Source organism: Neomonachus schauinslandi, chromosome 2 (genome assembly GCF_002201575.2).
Source record: "Neomonachus schauinslandi chromosome 2, ASM220157v2, whole genome shotgun sequence".
Lineage (NCBI taxonomy): Eukaryota > Metazoa > Chordata > Mammalia > Carnivora > Phocidae > Neomonachus > Neomonachus schauinslandi.
The window spans coordinates 169,626,037-169,644,765 of record NC_058404.1 but is presented as its reverse complement, the minus strand read 5'-3'; the positions used below and the strand labels follow the sequence as shown (position 1 = coordinate 169,644,765).

Sequence of the window (18,729 nt, the reverse complement as noted above, 5' to 3'; positions counted from 1 at the left end):
AAGCAGGCTCTCCGCCAAGCAGGGAGACCGATGCGGGGCTCGATCCCAGGACCCTGGGATCATGACCTGAGCCGAAGGCAGCCGCTTAACGACTGAGCCACCCAGGCGCCCCTCATCTTTATTTTTAATTCATTTTTCTAAATCTCATAATTCTGCCTTTCAGATTACTTATTCTTGCTTGCATGCATGCACTCTATTTCTGCTCCAATAAAACCGCACAAACAAGGGTTAAAACACTTGCCAGGTGGCTGCAGGTTGAAATGACTCCATTCAGCAGCACTTTTTTTTTTAAGGTAGAATAACTAAGTTATAAAACCACCCCAACTATGATATCAATTGATGCCAACCCAGGCAGCATGAAGAATACAATGGGGAATGTTTTGCCTGTTCTTCTAGCCGGTGACTCCAAAGGAAAAGGAGAGAAGTGCTGGCTGGCATAACTTGTTCTAAATGCAGCCATTCTATTTTCCTAAGGCTCCTAGAATTTTGCTAAAGACTGACATCAAATCTCCTGGCCTGCAGTTTCAGCAATACACCCCTCCCCCGCTTTCTAAAGATCAGTAAGGTTTGTTTTTGTTCGGTCTCTGGCATCTCCTTGTGAGCAGGGAGTTTATTCATTGCTCTGATGCTTCCTGGCACACAGTAGGCCCTTGATATATATATTTATTGTGAGTGAATAAATGCCTTTCACAGAGATTTCTCTAGTGTTTTCATGACCATTTTTACTATTTATTTTGGTAATAACTGTCACGTGCTAACTTCTCCCTGCCCATCAGCCCTTATCTTAAATGTCACTTCCTACGGGAAGCCTTCCTGATTCTTCACACGAGATAAGGTGCTCCTAAGCTCTACTTGCCTTCATATCACTCTTATTACTGATTAAAATCTCCATGAGGGAAGTTTCGTGTTTATTTACTACTGTGTTTACCTTTATATTCCAATTCTAAGCTCAGTGCCCATCACATAGTAGATACTTAATCAGTATTTGTTGAATAAATAAAGTTAACTGGGATGTAATTCGTCTCTGTCTAAAGGCAAGAATTCATTCAGCATAGCCAGGTGAACTATTCACCTGTCTTGGCTTTCAAGTCGTCGTCTTCTTCTTCTTTTTCTTTTTAAAAAACAACTTGTTGAGGCATAGTTTAGAGATGATAAAATTCATCCATTAGATTCTTCTTCCTAATGTTTCTCTCTCATTTTTTCTGGGTGAAGGTCATTTTTCTAATGGTAAAAATGGGAGAAGATAGAAGTGGAATGGAATGTTAACTTGGAGAGAGAATGGGATCTTAGTGCCCAACTTACTAGGCTTTACTTCTGTTTCATTTTTCTTTGTGATCATAAGCAAATTGACTTCTCTAAGCCAGGAATTCTAATCTGTGAAGTTGAACTAGTAAGTTTTTTCATTGGATCCTCTACGGATTACGGAGATGACATGCAAAAGATCTGTCCACTGAACCACTGTAGAGGTAATAATTCCAAAAAAATGTAGATTCCCTCTCTTCTCTCTGCCATCTATTAACCTGGGACCCCCTAAACAGTAGGTCTATTCTTTCACCATTATCATTATTTTGTTATGAGCATATTAAAACAACAACAACCTTCTTGATTCCTTAGCGTTTCTGCAAGGCCCATTTCATTCTCAGGTTTAGCTCTCCTGACACTATTCTTACAGATTTTTGTCCTTCTTTTTATTCATTCTTCCGCATATGCTTTTTCTCTCCATCTTTTGCATATGCTAGTAGGAAATACAAGCCCCACCTGAGCTCATTAGAGAACAGTCGTTCCTTTGGTTGCCATTCTCTTTCTCCTTCACTGTGAATATTCCACTGTGAACTCAGAATTTTATTTTTCAAAGCCTCCCGTTCTTTTAAAAATGTGTTTTCTTTTACACCCTCTCGTCTCGAAATCGTACCTTTCTTTTCCTTGGATCTGTGTCCTAAAGTCTCCGACCGCCTGCCTCCTCTCTGTCTTAAATTATGGTCACATCCGCAAGGTTCCTATAGCTTCCCCATGACCAACCAATTCTTCCCCGGGAGTCACATTACATCAGCATTACTAATGCAATACCGTTTATCCTAGGCAGTCAATTAAAAACGAACCTCGGTACTGATCTGATTTAGCATGGAGGATGAATTGTCTTAAGGTCAAATGCAAACTGCTGCAAGATTTGGGAGACAGATAATTATATTCATACTAAATATATACCTGTTGAATTTGGGCTTTTTCTCAAAGCTTCAGAAACCCTGAGCTCTCCGATAATTGGGATGGTAAGAATGGTAGGTTTCCGGAAAGTTCGCAAAAAATTAGACTCCATCTAAACGACCGCTCCATACGCTCAAGGAACACCAACCAACAAAACCCACCCCCACAACCACCAGATTATCTCACCAGCAAGTGAGACTGCAAGGTTTGGGGGCCCGGCCGTACCATTCCGCGCGGCGCATGGGGGGGGGTTCGTGCCCATTTGGCTGCGACTGACCGTTTCCCCGTCCCTTGGTTTTGCCCCTGTTCCCCCTGCGCAGGCACCTAAAGTGCGTCAGGCCGGCGCTTTATAGCGGCAGCCTGGGCGGCTCCTTTTGCTGTTTTTCCTTTTCTCTTGATAGTGGGTCCTCCTGCGCTCCGCGAAGATGCAGCTCAAACCGATGGAGATTAACCCCGAGGTAAGCGTCCGGTGCATCGTCGCCCGGGGAGCGCAGAGCTGAGGGTCAGCGCTCGCCAGGTAGCTGCCTCGATGACCGGCTTTATTTTTGTATTTTTTTTTGCATTTGCCTTTCAGATGCTGAACAAAGTGAGTGGCGTCTCGCACTGCCTCTGTCCCCTTCCCCCGGGAGCGCCGAGGCGGAGGCGCGCATCAGCTCCGGCTGTCTCGCAGGGACCCAGCGGCGTCCCGGGCGCCCTCCTTGTGCCGCGGCATCGGGGTCGGGGGGTGACTCTGCGGAACCGTCGGAGGTGGTGGGGGGAGGGTGCGGGCCCAGCTCCCGAGGGCGTGGCGCGGGCTTCGCTGGAGCCACGTGGGGGCCGCGCTTTGTGCTGTGTCATTGCGCCGGCGGGGGCTGGGGGCGGGGCAGGTTGCGACTCCTCCCAGGCTGGGGTGGGGGCACCGAGGGCGCCGGGCCGGGCCCGCCCTCCGGCAGGCGCCCGCCACTCGCGGGGCCTCGGCGCGCCTGGCCGCCGTCTTTCCTCTCCGCAGGTGCTGGCCCGGCTGGGGGTGGCCGGCCAGTGGCGCTTCGCGGACGTGCTGGGGCTGGAGGAGGAGGCTCTGGGCTCGGTGCCCGCGCCTGCCTGCGCGCTGCTGCTGCTGTTTCCCCTCACGGCCCAGGTAGGGCGTGGGCCCGGGGTGCGTGGGCCCGGGGTGGTGCGCGCCGCTTCCAGAGCCGAGTGAGGCGCGGGGGACCGTGTGGACTCCCGGCTTCCCTCCCTTCCGCTCCGCTCCCGGACCGGGCGCCCATACCTGCAAAACTGCCCCCTTCCTGCGGGGGATGGGGTGAGAAGCCCGCCCTTTCATGGCATCTACTCATGGGTGGTTAGAGAATTTACTGGCTCCTCGCTCGTCCATTCAGCATTGCCGTGAATTTCAAGGAGAAGCAGCAGCATCTCCGTTCCATCATCTCCATTATCCAGAGAAGGAATTCATCCTATTCATGAGTTGGCCTCAACCTACGCTTTTCAGAGCCTTCCACTCCCAAGGAATGGCTGGTTGTTTCCCTTTAAGGGCTGTGACCTGCCAGTTTGTTTGGTTCTCAGACTCCCACCTTGCAGTAAAATGGGGAGGGGGGGACGGTTTTGCCTAAGCCACAGCAAAACAATAGGTTCTCTAATGCTCCATCTCCACTCCTGGGTCTTTGGTGGATTTGGGTCTCTTCCCACCCTCCATTCCCTACAACATGCACACTTGGTTTTTAGCCTCTCCGATGTGCTTTTTTAAAAAAAGCTTAATCATTTGTGTGTGGGGACCTCCTTCCACCTCTCTTGTCTTTCCTCTCTGACCTTGTAGCTAAGTGAAATAGGTGGGCATTAAAGCAGTTTTAGAAACACCTTTTCATTTCCCTTTAGATGGTCTTCCTCCTACAAGTGTGCATGGATGTATGTACCTCAAAGACTGAGCATCAGATATAAAAAGGTAGCTGGGGTAATTGTTGTCTTGCGATGTATGAAATCCCACTAACTGGCATGGCATTGTCTTATCTCCTGTTGCTGTCACTTGACCCCCGATTTGGGAGTGGTGAAATCTGCATTAACAAAACCTGGGGCAGTAGCCTCTGGGGCATCATTTCAAACAGTGGAAGCTTTAACCGAAGCACCATGCTAGGGCTGGGTGTTCTAGAAGCATCCTCAGCATAAATTATTAAGTTCTATGGGAAGTTGCAGGCATTCCTCCTAGGAAATGGGCTTGATATTGTGAGTTAAAAACCCTTATTAAACCTATTAGGATAATCCCACTGACATGTTTTTTTATTGCCAAAGCCTTTGGTTGGTAAACCCGAGCTGCCGAATAATTGCAAGTCAAATTAGCTTCCCTGTTGACAGAATCAAACACAATCTCCTCTCTCCTTTGAGCCTCTGCCGGAGCGCTGTTATTAGAGGATCCATGATGACTCGGAGGTTTTGAGCAGCACTCCCAGGCAAGGGCTCTGGGAGGCAGTGGTGCATCGTGTTTGTCTTTCAAAAGCCCACTGCTTGCTTTTCACTGGATCAAGCTGCGCTTGTTAAAGAACGTTCTGATTTGAGTAATCTGGATGCTTAGTCCTTTAGCTCTAGCTGGGGCAGTCAGATTTGTTGAGCACCTAGTCTGTGATACAAAACACCAATTAGGCTAAACACTGAAGCAAATTCAAAGAAAAGTTGAGGATTATATGTTGATTTCCAAATAAGCTGATGTTAATTTAGAAAGCATCTGATTTTGTCTAAGAGTGTTACGAAATCTTAACTGGACCAGTTTTTTTTTTTTTTTTTTAAGGTTTTATTATTTGAGAGTGAGGGAGAACATAGAGCGAGCAGGAGTGCGGGCACAAGCAGCAGGGAGGGGCAGAGGGAGACTCCCTGCTGAGCAAGGAGCCTGATTCTCGGGGCTCCATGCCAGGACCCTGAGATCCCAGCAGAAGGCAGACGCTTAACCGACTGAGCCACCCAGCTGTCCACTAACCAGTTCAAAAACATTTTAAGTGATAATGAAATATTTGCAGAAGTAGCTCCGTGCAAGAGCTCAAACACCTAAAGAATGGTGCTGTCCCATTAAACAAACCCAGAAAAGTGAAAATCCTTAACAGCCCATGAATAGTAACTCATTTCAAAGACGTGGTAGATCTTTGATGTTAGAACTTCCAATTAGTTGGTCTTGTGGGGTAGGGAGATCTTACTCATCTGATGGCATCACAGACCAGGCTTAAACTGAGTCAGTTATGTGTATAGTAATGCAAGGCTACTGGAATTACAAATATACTTCTAGGGGCACCTGGCTGGCTCATTGGGTGAAGTGTGCAACTCTTGATCTCAGGGTTGTAAGTTAGAGCCCCACACTGGGTGTAGATTACTTAAAATATTAAAAAAAAAAAAAAAACCAACAACAAAAACAAAGGAAACGTACTTCCGATGTTCTGTCCGATTATACTAGTTATGACACATTAGTGTTTCTATGGTAGCAGTACCGTGCTTTAACTGAGAAGTCCTACCTTTAAGGTCTAAAATCCATTAGTGAAAGGTCCAGACAAGCCCCCTAAATTACTGTACAAAGAGCAGATGGATTCTTTGAGGAAAACTATCTCTAGTCTCATTCATTTACTGATCCCTCCTCCCATTGTTAATCTGTCCTCAAAATGTATTGTTGACAAGGACAGGCAAGTGTCACATCTTCTCTTGTAGGGTGAGAAGATTTTGTGGAATCACAGCCCAGAACCCTAGGTCAGTTGTCTTTCCTTCCAAAAAAAAAGTGAGGGAATAATTTCTTAAAATTGTTCCTTTCAGCAGCTAAGTCTTGTTTTGTATTTGTTATTGAAAAGAAGTACACTTGGACACAGTAGAAGTAGAACTTTAAAGAATACTGGGATATAGACTGGCTGGTGTTTATTAGGATGTTAAATTGACCAAAGCTTGATTGGGGTCCTGTGTGAAATATAGTTGGTGGTGGTGGTTTAAGGACAAAAAAAAATGAACGTGCCTGTTTTTCTGACTTCAGGACACCACACATTTTCAAGCTAAAAGGTTGCAGTGGTGTCCAGACAAATCCTTGGGCAACATCCAAGGCCATGACTGCACTGCAGCATCAGGGTGGAGTCTCAGAACCTCTCAGAACCCTACGGGCTGGTGTGGGTGTGGGACGCAGACAGGCGATCCTCTGGGTGCTGGCCAGCACCTAGAACCAAGGCTCCTGGTCACACATCCCACTTGTGTTTCCATTTAGGTGGTAGAACTCGCTGTGCTGCCGTCTGTTAGGGCTTTGCATTTTCATGAGATCTAAAAAAATGTTTTACATTCACAGCATGAGAACTTCAGGAAAAAACAGATTGAAGAGCTGAAGGGACAAGAAGTCAGTCCTAAGGTGTACTTCATGAAGCAGACCATTGGCAACTCCTGTGGCACCATTGGGCTTATCCATGCCGTGGCCAATAACCAAGACAAACTGGAGTTTGGTAAGTGGATTTTGAGGGCAGTCCTCTGGTTGACCTCTAGTTAACCAGAGCTTGTGATCCCCAAACCCCCAGGGGTCTGTTCAGCGAAGTCATCGCCTTACATTTTTTTGAAATCTATTGATCTGGATGTAATCAGTAGGCAAATTAATGATGGGTTTTCTTTTGAGGAAAGGAAACTCCTTTTCCAAGAAACATGGTCTAGCTTCTTCCACCTGGAAGGAAGAGGGAGAGAGAGGTAGTTCTGTACTACTTCCCTGCATATGTATGATTCTCATGTGCCCTTGTTCAAGGCTCGACACTTCAGAAGAATTAGAGATGATGTTAAACCATAAAATATCACCACTTAGGACCTGTCTCTAATGGTTCTGGGTCTCTTAAGCAACAGGAGAACCAAAGTAGCCTAGAGCAGCCAGACGAAGATACCGTGAAGGTTCCTGCAGGGAAACATAGCAGCTTGAAACCTTGAAAGGATCCAGCTGCGAACAAGGGTCTGGGGTCTTAGCTCACTTCCAGAAAGGAGTCTCAGCTCTCAGGCTTGTCAGAAGCACGATGAACAGCACGAAAATATGTTAAAATACATGGCATAATGCGTGTTAGAGGCCAAGGGTCAACAAACTTTCTTGAAAGGTGAGAGTAAATCTTTTAGGGTTTTGAGGGCCAGTGGGTCTCTGTCTTTGCAGTTTAAAAGCAGCCCCAGGCAAGATGTAAACCAGTGGATGTGGCTGTGTTCCAGTAAGTCAAAAATAGGCACAGTAGTTTGCCAACTCCTGATTTAGACAATGGATGGGGGTGGCTAAGAATGGAATAATTTCAGCTAATACAGTCCACGGTGTTGCTTGGAGCAGGTCAGATATGGGTTTTTTGGGTTTTGTTTTGTTTTTTAAGCAAGGTAAGGGTGGCCAAGACTGCTGCTGGTATACTTCCGAAATTAAAAAAAAAAAAAAAAAAGGCGGGGGGCGGTGCGCCTGGGTGGCTCAGTCGTTAAGTGTCTGCCTTCGGCTCAGGTCATGATCCCAGGGTCCTGGGATCGAGCCCCGCATAGGTCTCCCTGCTTGGCGGGAAGCCTGCTTCTCCCTCTCCCACTCCCCCTGCTTGTGTTCCCTCTTGCTGTCTCTCTCTCTCTCTCTGTCAAATAAATAAAAATCTTAAAAAAAAAAAAAGGGGGGGTTGCTTGTCTGGCCATAAAGATCCAAATCTTCTAGAACTCAATTTATCAAATATTGACTTGGCATGTTAAGGAGGTGTAGATTGATCCTCTATTTCTTCTGCAGTAAGTCTCACTTCAGAGTCCTGTGTTTGGGAGGTCAGCAGAAGCTACGAGAACTCTTGTAGCCGTGGTCATGATCGTGCCACAGGAAAGTAATCGGAGTCCTAGCCCTCCCCGTAAAATGAAGAGGATTCCTTCCAAATTTTAAGTGGTCTTTATTTAACTAATTTGTTTGAGTTTAGAGCTGGAAGTTGGAATGTGGTCTTTGAAATACAAATCGATCTTGCTCTAGACATGTCTTCAGCGTCTCCTAGATTTAGCCACATTGAGCAGTGACAAAATGCTTATACCAAACTGTCAGCTGGTCATTTGTCTCTGGGCCAGACTACTAGGCACTTTACATTTCTTCTTAAGATCCTTAAGTTAATGTCTTTCTGGATATCCGTACTACTAAGATTGCATTTTCTACCCTGAAGTAAAAAATCTTGGTTTGAGAACCTATTATTAGACTAGAATGTTGTTGAACCATGTAGGGTTGTGTGTAGCCAGTTGCTATAGATAATAGCGATTAGAAGGGCGCCAGGCTGGCTCAGTCTGTAGAGCGTGTGAATTCGAGTCCCCGGTTGGGCATGGAGATTACTTAAATAAATCTTGACAAAAACCAAAAAAAAATCCAACTAGCAATAGACAAGACAGTCCCTGCCTTTATAGCAAGACAGATCTCACAAATACATGTTCCAAATGCATAAGCACCGTAAGGAAGGTGATGGGGATTTGAGAGGTTGAGTGTGAGGTGGGAGGGGAAAAGCGTCCGGATGGCTGCGAAGAGCTGCAGGAGAGGGCTTGGCGCCCTCTGGAGGAGCGGAGAGTTCATCGGCTTCAATGCAGGGAGAAGGGACTGGTTGGAAAGAGGCTGAGGGAGAAGGGACAGCTCATCTACCCCTCCAGGGCCATAGTAAAGACTTCAGTCACCGAACGTGGCTGGCTGTGTAACAGCCTAAGTGTGCTCTAAATGTGCACCCATTTGCACTATTCTGTCTTTACTAATGTGTTTTTTTTTTTTTTTTTTTTTTTAAGAGGATGGATCAGTCCTGAAACAGTTTCTTTCTGAAACGGAGAAGCTGTCCCCTGAAGACCGAGCAAAATGCTTTGAAAAGAACGAGGTAGGAAAATTACTTCCAGAGCGTCAGTTCTAAATGACTACAGAGGTTTTTGTGCTCATTATTCTCTCTTGTCTGCAGGCCATTCAGGCAGCCCATGATGCCGTGGCACAGGAAGGCCAATGTCGGGTAAATGCAATTACAGATCAGAGCCAGGCTGCCCAGGCGGCTCTGTGTCTCCCCTGGAATACATACAGGAACCTCTTACCTGAACACAGCAGACCTTTCCACCCAAGGCCAATTAAGACCAATTAAGCCCAGAAAACTCTTCCAGAATCATGCTTTGAAAGGACCTATTCGTTGAAATGGCTCTTCAGAAATCTAATTGGCAGTAAACATAGTCTTGAGTAAATTCAAACAGTATTTTGTTTAGATCCAAATGATTCTGAGAGGAATATCCCCCTCCTGGCAACTGAGCATTTCACATACTCCTCCCACAGACTGTTGGAGAGAGTAAGATTACCAGCAAGGACTGACGGTTTCTAGAAGGCTTAAAAATATCGTTAACCTGAACACAGTCCTTCAGTCAACAGTTAATTAGATTTAAGTCTGTATCCGTGCCTTTATAACTACTGTTGGCCCTACCACTTTCTAGTCTTGACCTTGGGTGAAATACTTAATCCTTCCTAAGCCTGAATTTCCTCCTCAGGAAAAAGTCATAGCTTTCTGATAGTTAACTATATTTATTTTAATAGATTAAGGTTTTATGATAGTCTTATAATATTGTCTAGTATATAGGAAATACGTGTTAGCTATACTAATTTAAAATAATAAGCAAGTCATTTCCAGCGCATTATACTTAAAGAGTGACAGAATTTATTTTTAATAAATTAAGTTCTATTCTTAAAATCATATTGCAAAATATGTGTATCAAATCAACATGTTATACATTTTGAACTTACACAATATTATGTCATGTATCTCTCAGTAAAGCTGAAGGAAAACATTTTTAATGCAGTATATAGTACAATCAAAACTCATCTTCAAAAATATTTCTTGACTCTCCTCAGGTAGATGACAAAGTGAATTTTCATTTTATTCTGTTTAACAACGTGGATGGCCATCTCTACGAACTTGGTAGGTTTCACTCCATTTTTGGAACCCCACATAGTTTCAGGCATTCTTCCAGATGAAATTCCTCTTACGGTATTGGTGCGTGACTTTGTGGCAGTTAGTGTATTTTTATGAAGTGTGTCTTTGTTCACAAAGCCAAAACAACGAGGTATTCTCACTGGGGCACTTACCCCTTTATCACACAGAGCACTTCCACCACCCATCAGGCAGTGACCTGCAGAAAGAATGGTTTTAGTCCCAAACCAGCAAAGAGATCCGTGCCAGTTCAAGGCATCTGTGTTCAGGTTTTCTCTTCCCACCTTCCCCTACAGCATTACCACTGTAGGATCTCCCGCAGCATCCTGACAAGGAATACTTTTGGAAAAAGATAAATGCCTCAATGTGATCTTGTTTGCATAGAAAGAATTTGGACATGTTGGGGGGTAATTTCTCTTAGCTGGTATATGCCAACAAGAAAGATAGCCATCTGGTAAAAGTCATCCCCTTTGTATTAATGAAGACTTGCAGCCATGTTGCCTCGAGAACCACCTATAAGCAGACAAGAGCGAAGGAGACTTGGGGCCAGTAAGCAGTCAATAAGGGGCAGTGAGATCCGAAAGATCCTTTCTTGGCTCCACCTCCTCGGTACCTCAGAGGCTGCGTCTGCCTTTTGCTCTGGGACCCTTCCCAGGAGATGTGGCCCAAGCCTTTCTGTTAGGGTGACCACATTGGTCTTGTGTGGTCCTGTTGCTTGAGGATTAGAATTGCCCCGGGTGGGTATCCAGGAGCATTCGAACTTCCTTTCCATCCGATTGCTTCTGACCAGCCTTCCTCTGTGGGAGTGGCAGTGGTATTTGGGAGATGGAAAACTTCTCTTTAGGCTGGGTAAGCACGGCAGCCAGAAAATCTGCAGAGAAAGTTGAGCTGCCTGGCTTCTCTGTTCCAGATGGACGAATGCCTTTCCCGGTAAACCATGGCACCAGTTCAGAGGACTCCTTGCTGCAGGTAATCTTTGGAACCCATCTTCCACTGAGGCCCACCTTTCTTTGGCCATATTGTCTCAGGTGGTAGTACTTCTTCAGGGCAGCCAGCACCCCATCGTCTGGGTTAATAGCAGTCTTTAGGGCTTAAAGATTATTTTAGTAATTCTTTTTTTTTTTTTTTTTAAGATTTAAAAATTTTTTTTATTTGACAGAGAGACAGCGAGAGAGGGAACACAAGCAGGGGGAGAGGGAGAAGCAGGCTTCCCGCGGAGCAGGGAGCCCGATGTGGGCTCGATCCCAGGACCCTGGGATCATGACCTGAGCCGAAGGCAGATGCTTAACGACTGAGCCACCCAGGCGCCCCTATTTTAGTAATTCTGTCTACTGTATTTTCTAGCAAATGGTCTTAAACAGGATCCTCCAGGGCAGCCCTGACTGATCTGTATCATGTGCTGACTTTAGTCCAGGGTTAGAATTAGCCTGCAAGCCATTGCTTTATTTCCTTGTGGGATTAAGGTGACCATTGTCCTCTTGTCAGATTACATCACAGCTAACCACTCAAGGGACCCAACCTGAGCCTTTCTTTTTTTTTTTTTTTAAAGATTTTATTTATTTATTTGAGAGAGAGAGAATGAGAGACAGCACGAGAGGGAAGAGGGCAGAGGGAGAAGCAGACCCCCTGCCGAGCAGGGAGCCTGATGTGGGACTCGATCCCGGGACTCCAGGATCATGACCTGAGCCGAAGGCAGTCGCTTAACCAACTGAGCCACCCAGGCGCCCCCCAACCTGAGCCTTTCTTAATCCCTGTCACACTGCTGGATTAGGGTCTGTCTTACAGCTGGTGTACTAGGGATTCCAGTTAGGCCATCGACTTCAGTTTTTTCTTCTCCTGGGGCCACTGTTAGAGGACGAGAGGAGCAGATTCAGAACCTGCCTCGATAACTTTAAGATCTAGGATCACTATCCTACTGTAAAGGATTCCAGAGACCTCTTAGTTCTGGACAAGGGCTGATAGACTACCTGGGGCCCCTTCCCCCTAAAAACAAGTCCCTAGAATTGAATCAATTTACTGTTATAAAGGGAAGTTGCTTAATTGTGATAAGAAAAAATGCTGTTAAGGTGTAAGTACTTCATTTGTAGTAATAACTAATCTTTTTTGAGTGCTTGCTGTGTGCAGATGAAGGGCTGGAAAACTTTCTGTAAAGAGCCAGGTAGAAAGTATTTCAGGCTTCGTGTGGCATTTGGCTCTGTTGCAAGGACAGGCATACCTCAGGGATGTTGTGGGTTCAGTTCCACACCATTTCAGTAAAGCGAATATTGCAATGAAGTGAGTTAAATGAAATTTTTAGTTCCTGGTATATATAAAAGTTCTGTTCGTACTCCATTGTAGTCTGTTAAGTGTACAATAGCATTCTGTCTAAAAGAACAGTGTGCATATATTAATTAAAAATACTTCATTTTTAAAAAAAAATGCCTACCATCATGTGAGCTTTCTGAGTTGTAAAGTTTTTGCTGGTGGAGGTCTTGCCTCCATGTCGATGGTTGCTGACTGATCGGGTGGTGGTTGCTGAAGGTTGGGGTGGCTGTGGCAATTTCTTAAAATAAGCCGTCAGTGAAGTTTGCTGCATCCATGGACTCTTCCTTTCACGAATGTTTTCCCTGTAGCATATGATGCTTTTGATACGGAATTTTACCCACAGTAGAACTTCTTAAAATTGGAGTCAATCCTCTCAAACCCTGCTGCTGCTTTATCAACTTCGTTTATGTCATATTCTAGCTCCGAAAGCCTTTGTTGTCATTTCAGCAGCCTTCACAGCATCTTCACCAGTAGATCCCATCTTAAGGAACCACTTTCTTTGCTCATCATGAGAAACAACACCTCATCCATTCAAGTTTTCTCATGAGATGGCAGCAATTCAGTCCCACCTTCATGCTCTGCTTCTCATTCTAGTTCTCGTGCTCTTTCCACCACACCTGCAGGTACTTCTTTCACTCAGTCTTGAACCTCTCAGAGTCCCATGAGGGTTGGAATTCATGTCTTCCAAACTCCTGTTCAGGTTGATATTCGATCTCTTCCCGTGAATCAGGAATGTTCTTAATGACCTCTAGAATGGTGAATCCTTCCCAGCAGATTTTCAGTTTACCCGGCTCCATCAGAGGAATCACTCACGATGGCCTTATGAAATGTGTTTCTTTATTTTTTTATTTTATTTTTTTTAAAGATTTTATTTATTTATTTGAGAGAGAGAATGAGATAGAGAGCATGAGAGGGGGGAGGGTCAGAGAGAGAGGCAGACTCCCTGCTGAGCAGGGAGCCCGATGCGGGACTCGATCCCGGGACTCCAGGATCATGACCTGAGCCGAAGGCAGTCGCCCAACCAACTGAGCCACCCAGGTGCCCACGAAATGTGTTTCTTAAAAAGACTTGCAAGTTGAAATGCCTTCTTGATTCATGGGGCTGCAGAGTAGACGTTATTTAGTAGGCGTGAAAACACAAATCTTGTCCATCTCCATCAGAACTGAGTGGGTGCGCTGTCAATGAGCAGTCATTTTGAAAGAAATCTTTTTTTCTGAGCAGGAGGTCTCAAGAGTGGGCTTAAAATATTCAGTAAACCATGTTGTAAACAGAGGTACTGTCATCCAGGCTTCGTTTTTCCAGATGTAGCCTACTTCTTAAGGGCCCTAGGATTTTCAGAATGGTAAGTGAGCATTGGCTTCAACTTAAAATCACCAGCTGCATTAGCACATAATAAGAGAGCCTGTCCTTTGAAGTTTTGAACCCAACCATTGACTTCTCCTCTTTAGCTATGAAAGTCCTACATGGTATCATCTTCCAATAGAAGCCTAGGTCATCCACGTGAGAAGTCTGTTGTTCAGTGTAGCCACCTTCATTAATGATCTTAGCTAATCTTCTGGATAATGTGCTGCAGATTCTCCATCACTTGCTGCTTCACCTTGCACTTTGATGTTATGGAGACCGCTTCTTTCCTTAAACTTGGACCAACCTCTGCTAGCTTCAGACTTTTCTGCAGCTTCCTCACCTCTCTCAGCCTTCACAGAATTGAAGAGTTAGGGCCTTTCTCTGGATTAGGCTTTGGCTTAGGGGAATGTTGTGGCTGGTTTGATCCTCTATCCAGATCACTCAAACTTTCTCCATGCCAGGAATAAGGCTGTTCTGCTTTTTTATCATTCATGTGGTCACAGGGGTAGCACTTTTAATTTCCTTCAAGAACTTTTCCTTTGCATTCACAACTTGCTAACTGTTTGGCACAAGAGTCCTAGCTTTTATAGCCTATCTCAACTTTCAACGTGCCTTCCTCACTAAGCTTAATCATTTCTAGCTTTGGATTTAAAGTGAGAGATGTGTGACTCTTCATTTGAACGCATTAGAGGCCATTGTAGGGTTATTAATTGGCCTAATTTCAATATCATCTCGGAACAGGGAGGGCTGAGGGGCGAGAGACATGGGGGAAAAGCTGGTCACCGGAGCAGTGAGAACACACACAACGTTTATTGATTGAGGTCGCTCTCTTGTATGGATGTGGATTGTAGCACTCTAAAACAATTATAATAGTGACATCAAATATCACTAATCACAGATCACCATAATAAATACAATGAAAAAAGTTTGAAATACTGCAAGAATCACCAGAATGTGACACAGAAACGCTGCTATTGAATAAAAAAGGTGCTGGTAGAATCGCTTGATGCAGGGTTGCTAAAAACTTTGCATTTGTAAAAATGCAGTCTCTGAGAAGTGCAGTAAGACGAAGTGCGATACAATGAGGTATGCTTGTATTCCATTCTGAGACCACGTCTAAGTGAATATGTGGCCGTATTCTATTAAAACTTTATTCATAAAGATAGGCAGCAGGCTACAGTTTGCTGACCCCTGTGCTAGATGCTATTCTAAGTGACTTCTAGCTTTTAGAGAATACTTTTAATGAGGCTCTGAGGTGGGTATTATACCCACATTTTACAGGTGGGGAAACTGAGGTACAGGAGGTTAAGTGATGCTCAGGGTCAGTGACTTAAATGGCAAAACCATGGTTCAAATCTGGGCAATCCTAGCCACTGTTCAGTACTACCTTCCTGGGTAATAGACCTGGCTTTGGAATGTCCTAAACCTCATGACCTCAAGGTGCTGGTGGACCAAATTATGCCGCAAAGGAGGGAGGGTCACTTTCTCTAGCCTGCTGTCACACACACCTGAGATCAGTTAGAGCTAATTCTCGGATAGACGAGGGGCATATGGGAGTAGTAATGTGGAATGAGAAATAGATCTAGAAAAGCAGGATTGAGGGGCATTTGCAAAGGTAGAATTTACTTAGGGGAGAGAGTAAGAGGCAGAACTTCTGGTGATGATCCATTTGGGGGAAAGACTGGTCCTTCTAATAAAGCTCTAAGGTACTTTTGTATTGAATACTGCTAATACCACAAAAATGTACTCCACATAGGATACCAAAAACTGTTACTTGAGTAGAATTTATGAGGTGTGGGGAAGGTAAAACCCTGTTTAAAAAAAAAAAAACAATAAAAACTAACTAGAATCTCACTTAAATGGAATAAACCAGCATCTTAATTAGTGAAAATTCTTATCCTAAGTAAGGCTGGCTGTATTAGGTTGTCTGAACTATATAGTAAATTGTTGCTAAACTGGTAAGAAATGACATAAACTTAACCCGTGAATTCTGAGGTCACTGCTCATGGTCCGTAGGAGATGAATGACTATTCCCTTTATAGACACACCTTTAATAGTCGTTATCCCTGTGGGTCCTACAGGAAAGGTCTGGAATAGCAGTATAATAATTCTGATCAAGAGTGAAATATGTAGATGTCAATCTAGAATCTCCTCTAGACTGGTTCTAAAGCAGGAGCAAAACTGGATGTGGCTGATGCCTTTTAAGGGCCAGCTCATGGAGTCGATGGTTTTTAGACCTTGGGAGCTGATGCGTCATGACTGTTCTGTCCTCTTAAAGGTCTTATATTTCATATGGTTTGTGGAGCTATCTTTCCACTAGACTTTTTACAGATGAAGCAGTGATTGATATTTACTGTGCCAAGGTGTTTAAACCCTAGAATTTGGGGTCAATGTTCTGTTACCAATCTTTGTAATCTGGGTCTTAGAACTAGTAACACATGTCCTTCCACCATCCATAAGTCATTAACACCTGGAACACCAGGCATTTAAGGCTGTTCGGTAAAATGTTTACTTGAAAGGAATTTGTGTTTACTTGGAATTTCTTGAGTTAGGGGAACTTTTCTCTTAGGCCCCCTAATGGGAGAGAGGATCTGTTTTTTACCTTGTTGCTATTTGAGGAAAAGTGCATTCCTAGTGTATGTAGTTTTCTTGTCAAAACCAGGCACAAGGTGGAGGAAGCCCAGAGCACTTGGTGAAAGTCATAAAGAAGTCAAAGCTTCTAAAGTCAAGTCTGTGCATGAGTTCTTGTCTTGCCCAACACCTGATTTTTTTTTTTAATTTTTTATTTATTTATTTTTGGTCTGAAGCCAGCCCTGGTTTACAAGTTTAATGGGAGGTTTGAAGCTGATCAGGGTGACCTCTGCGTCTTACCGTTAACTTTCCTGTTGGAACTTCCTTTTGAGCTGCTGCTGTTTGGATATGAATGACCTTTCTCCTTTCAGGATGCCGCCAAGGTCTGCAGAGAATTCACCGAGCGTGAGCAAGGGGAGGTCCGCTTTTCTGCTGTGGCCCTCTGCAAGGCAGCCTAATGCCCTGGGGGGGATGTAGCCTTTTCCCACCCCTTTCCCTTATATGTGAAACCCACCCTCACCAATGCAGTCCAGAATGCTTCAGTACTTGCGGAACACAGCTGTTCTCCTTTGGTTCTGCAGTTACGCTCTTCCCCTCGGCCACACCCAAGCACTAGCAGAGCTCAGCTGTCGATCGAGCAGTTTGGTATAAGCTTCAGATGGTGAAGCATTCCCCTTCCCCCCCATGTATGTATTGTACCTCAATAGCAAATGCTTTAAATGGCTACTACTTTGGTTTGCGTCTGTAAGTTAAGGCCTTGGATGTGGTTTAATTGTTTGTCCTTAAAAGAAATAAAACTTTTCTGCTGATTAAGAGATGAGCCTCAGCTGGTTTCCACTTTCTCTTTTATCTTCCCCTCCAGTGCTATTATGGTTATGTCTTCCATAGAAGCAACTCCTAGGGCACAAGGTAGGCAAATTATCATAAAAATAGTATTGGTTCAGAGTCTCCAGACTTTTTCTATTCATTGATTGATTCATTCATTTATCTTAAAGATTTTCACTAATCTCCACACCCAACTTGGGGCTCGAACTCACAACCCCGAGATCAAGAGTCACATGCTCTACCGACTGAGCCAGCCTGGCGCCCCTTTCTATACATTCATATTACTGTGTATACCTGTAGACTTAAAATTTTTAAAATGACTTCCATTTTAGATGAATTTTTAGATTTGCAGAAGATTGAGAAGCTCTTAGAGTTCCCATATATTCCTCCATTTTGCCTATTAACAGCTTACATTAGTAACAGCTTACATTAGTATAAAACATTTGTTATAATGACCCAATCTTGATATTACTGTTAACTCCCATCCATAGCTTCTTCAGAGTCCCTCAAGTTTTGACCTAATGCCCTTTTTCTGTTCCAGGAGCCCATCCAGGACACCATTTTATATTTAGTTGTCATGTTTCATTAGGCTCCCTTGGCTGTGATCAGTTCTCAGATTTTGTTTTTGAGGACTTGACAGTTTTGAGGGGTACTTGACAAGTATTTTACATGATGCCCGTCTACTGGGCTATGTCCTGTGTTTTTCTCATAATTAGACTAAGATTATGAATCCAGCTTGCAAGTGAAGGATATTTTGGTTCCTAGGAGGAAAATGATCACTACGATTGACATTCTTTTAATGTAAAAAAACAGTGATTCAGATTATTCTAATTGCTCAGAGTTGAAGCCAGAGGGATGTATTTTCAATTCCAACTTGGTGTGTGACTTATGTACAACACTTTGAAGAAGGACTTAGGGGAAAGGAAACAAAGCTAGGCTCCTTCCCACTTCTAGGAGCTGGTAAAAATATATATATTACTTACGGCCTCAGAAATTCAAATTCTACCACTCAGTGTAGCTCTAAGCCTTTATACTTCATGTATGAGAAACATATTTATTAAAATGCGCCCAAACTACATGCCTTAGCATGCCACACCGTGAAAGGTTATGCAATAGCTAACGCTCCCCTGGAGGTACAGAGATATTTCAGTTTTACGCCAGCACGGAGGTTAGGTTACATGCCCAAGGCCTCACAGCTATTCACAAGGGAAACCGGGCTTAGACTGGACTCACTACCTAAAGGTAGCTAGACGTATGAACAGGCTTCAGGATTTACCAAACTTTGTCTTTGACCTCCACTTTTGCCTCAATAATTTTGGGCAAAGGAATTACCCTCTTCCACATCTTCCCTGTTTCATGTTAACCTAGATTTCAGGAAAGGGCCCCTAGAAGGTTCCATCTAGTACCAACTACTTCCCCACTGCTCTTGAGGCCTCATCCATGTACAACTCCAAGAGGTACCACTGACTTTGTCTTCCATCTGAAGGCAGTATGCATCTTGTTTCCCAACAAGCCCTCTTAATTGACGTCTTCGATTTGTCAAAGATCTATGTTCATTTGGCTTATTCCTTAAAATGTTATCAGCCTTTGGCCTTGAAGGTGA

The 18,729-nt window shown here is 44.2% G+C and overlaps 1 protein-coding gene across 1 annotated transcript; it reads left to right on the top strand.

Annotated features, from left to right (window-relative positions):
- Positions 1 to 2,578: 2,578 nt before the first annotated feature.
- On the top strand, positions 2,579 to 17,125 carry UCHL1 (ubiquitin C-terminal hydrolase L1). The gene is made up of 9 exons (XM_021701695.1): positions 2,579 to 2,660; positions 2,777 to 2,788; positions 3,191 to 3,319; positions 6,476 to 6,626; positions 8,911 to 8,996; positions 9,075 to 9,122; positions 10,004 to 10,070; positions 10,993 to 11,051; positions 16,673 to 17,125. The coding sequence occupies exons 1-9, from the start codon at positions 2,628 to 2,630 to the stop codon at positions 16,757 to 16,759; spliced, it is 672 nt and encodes a 223-aa protein (XP_021557370.1). The 5' UTR covers positions 2,579 to 2,627; the 3' UTR covers positions 16,760 to 17,125.
- Positions 17,126 to 18,729: the final 1,604 nt, after the last annotated feature.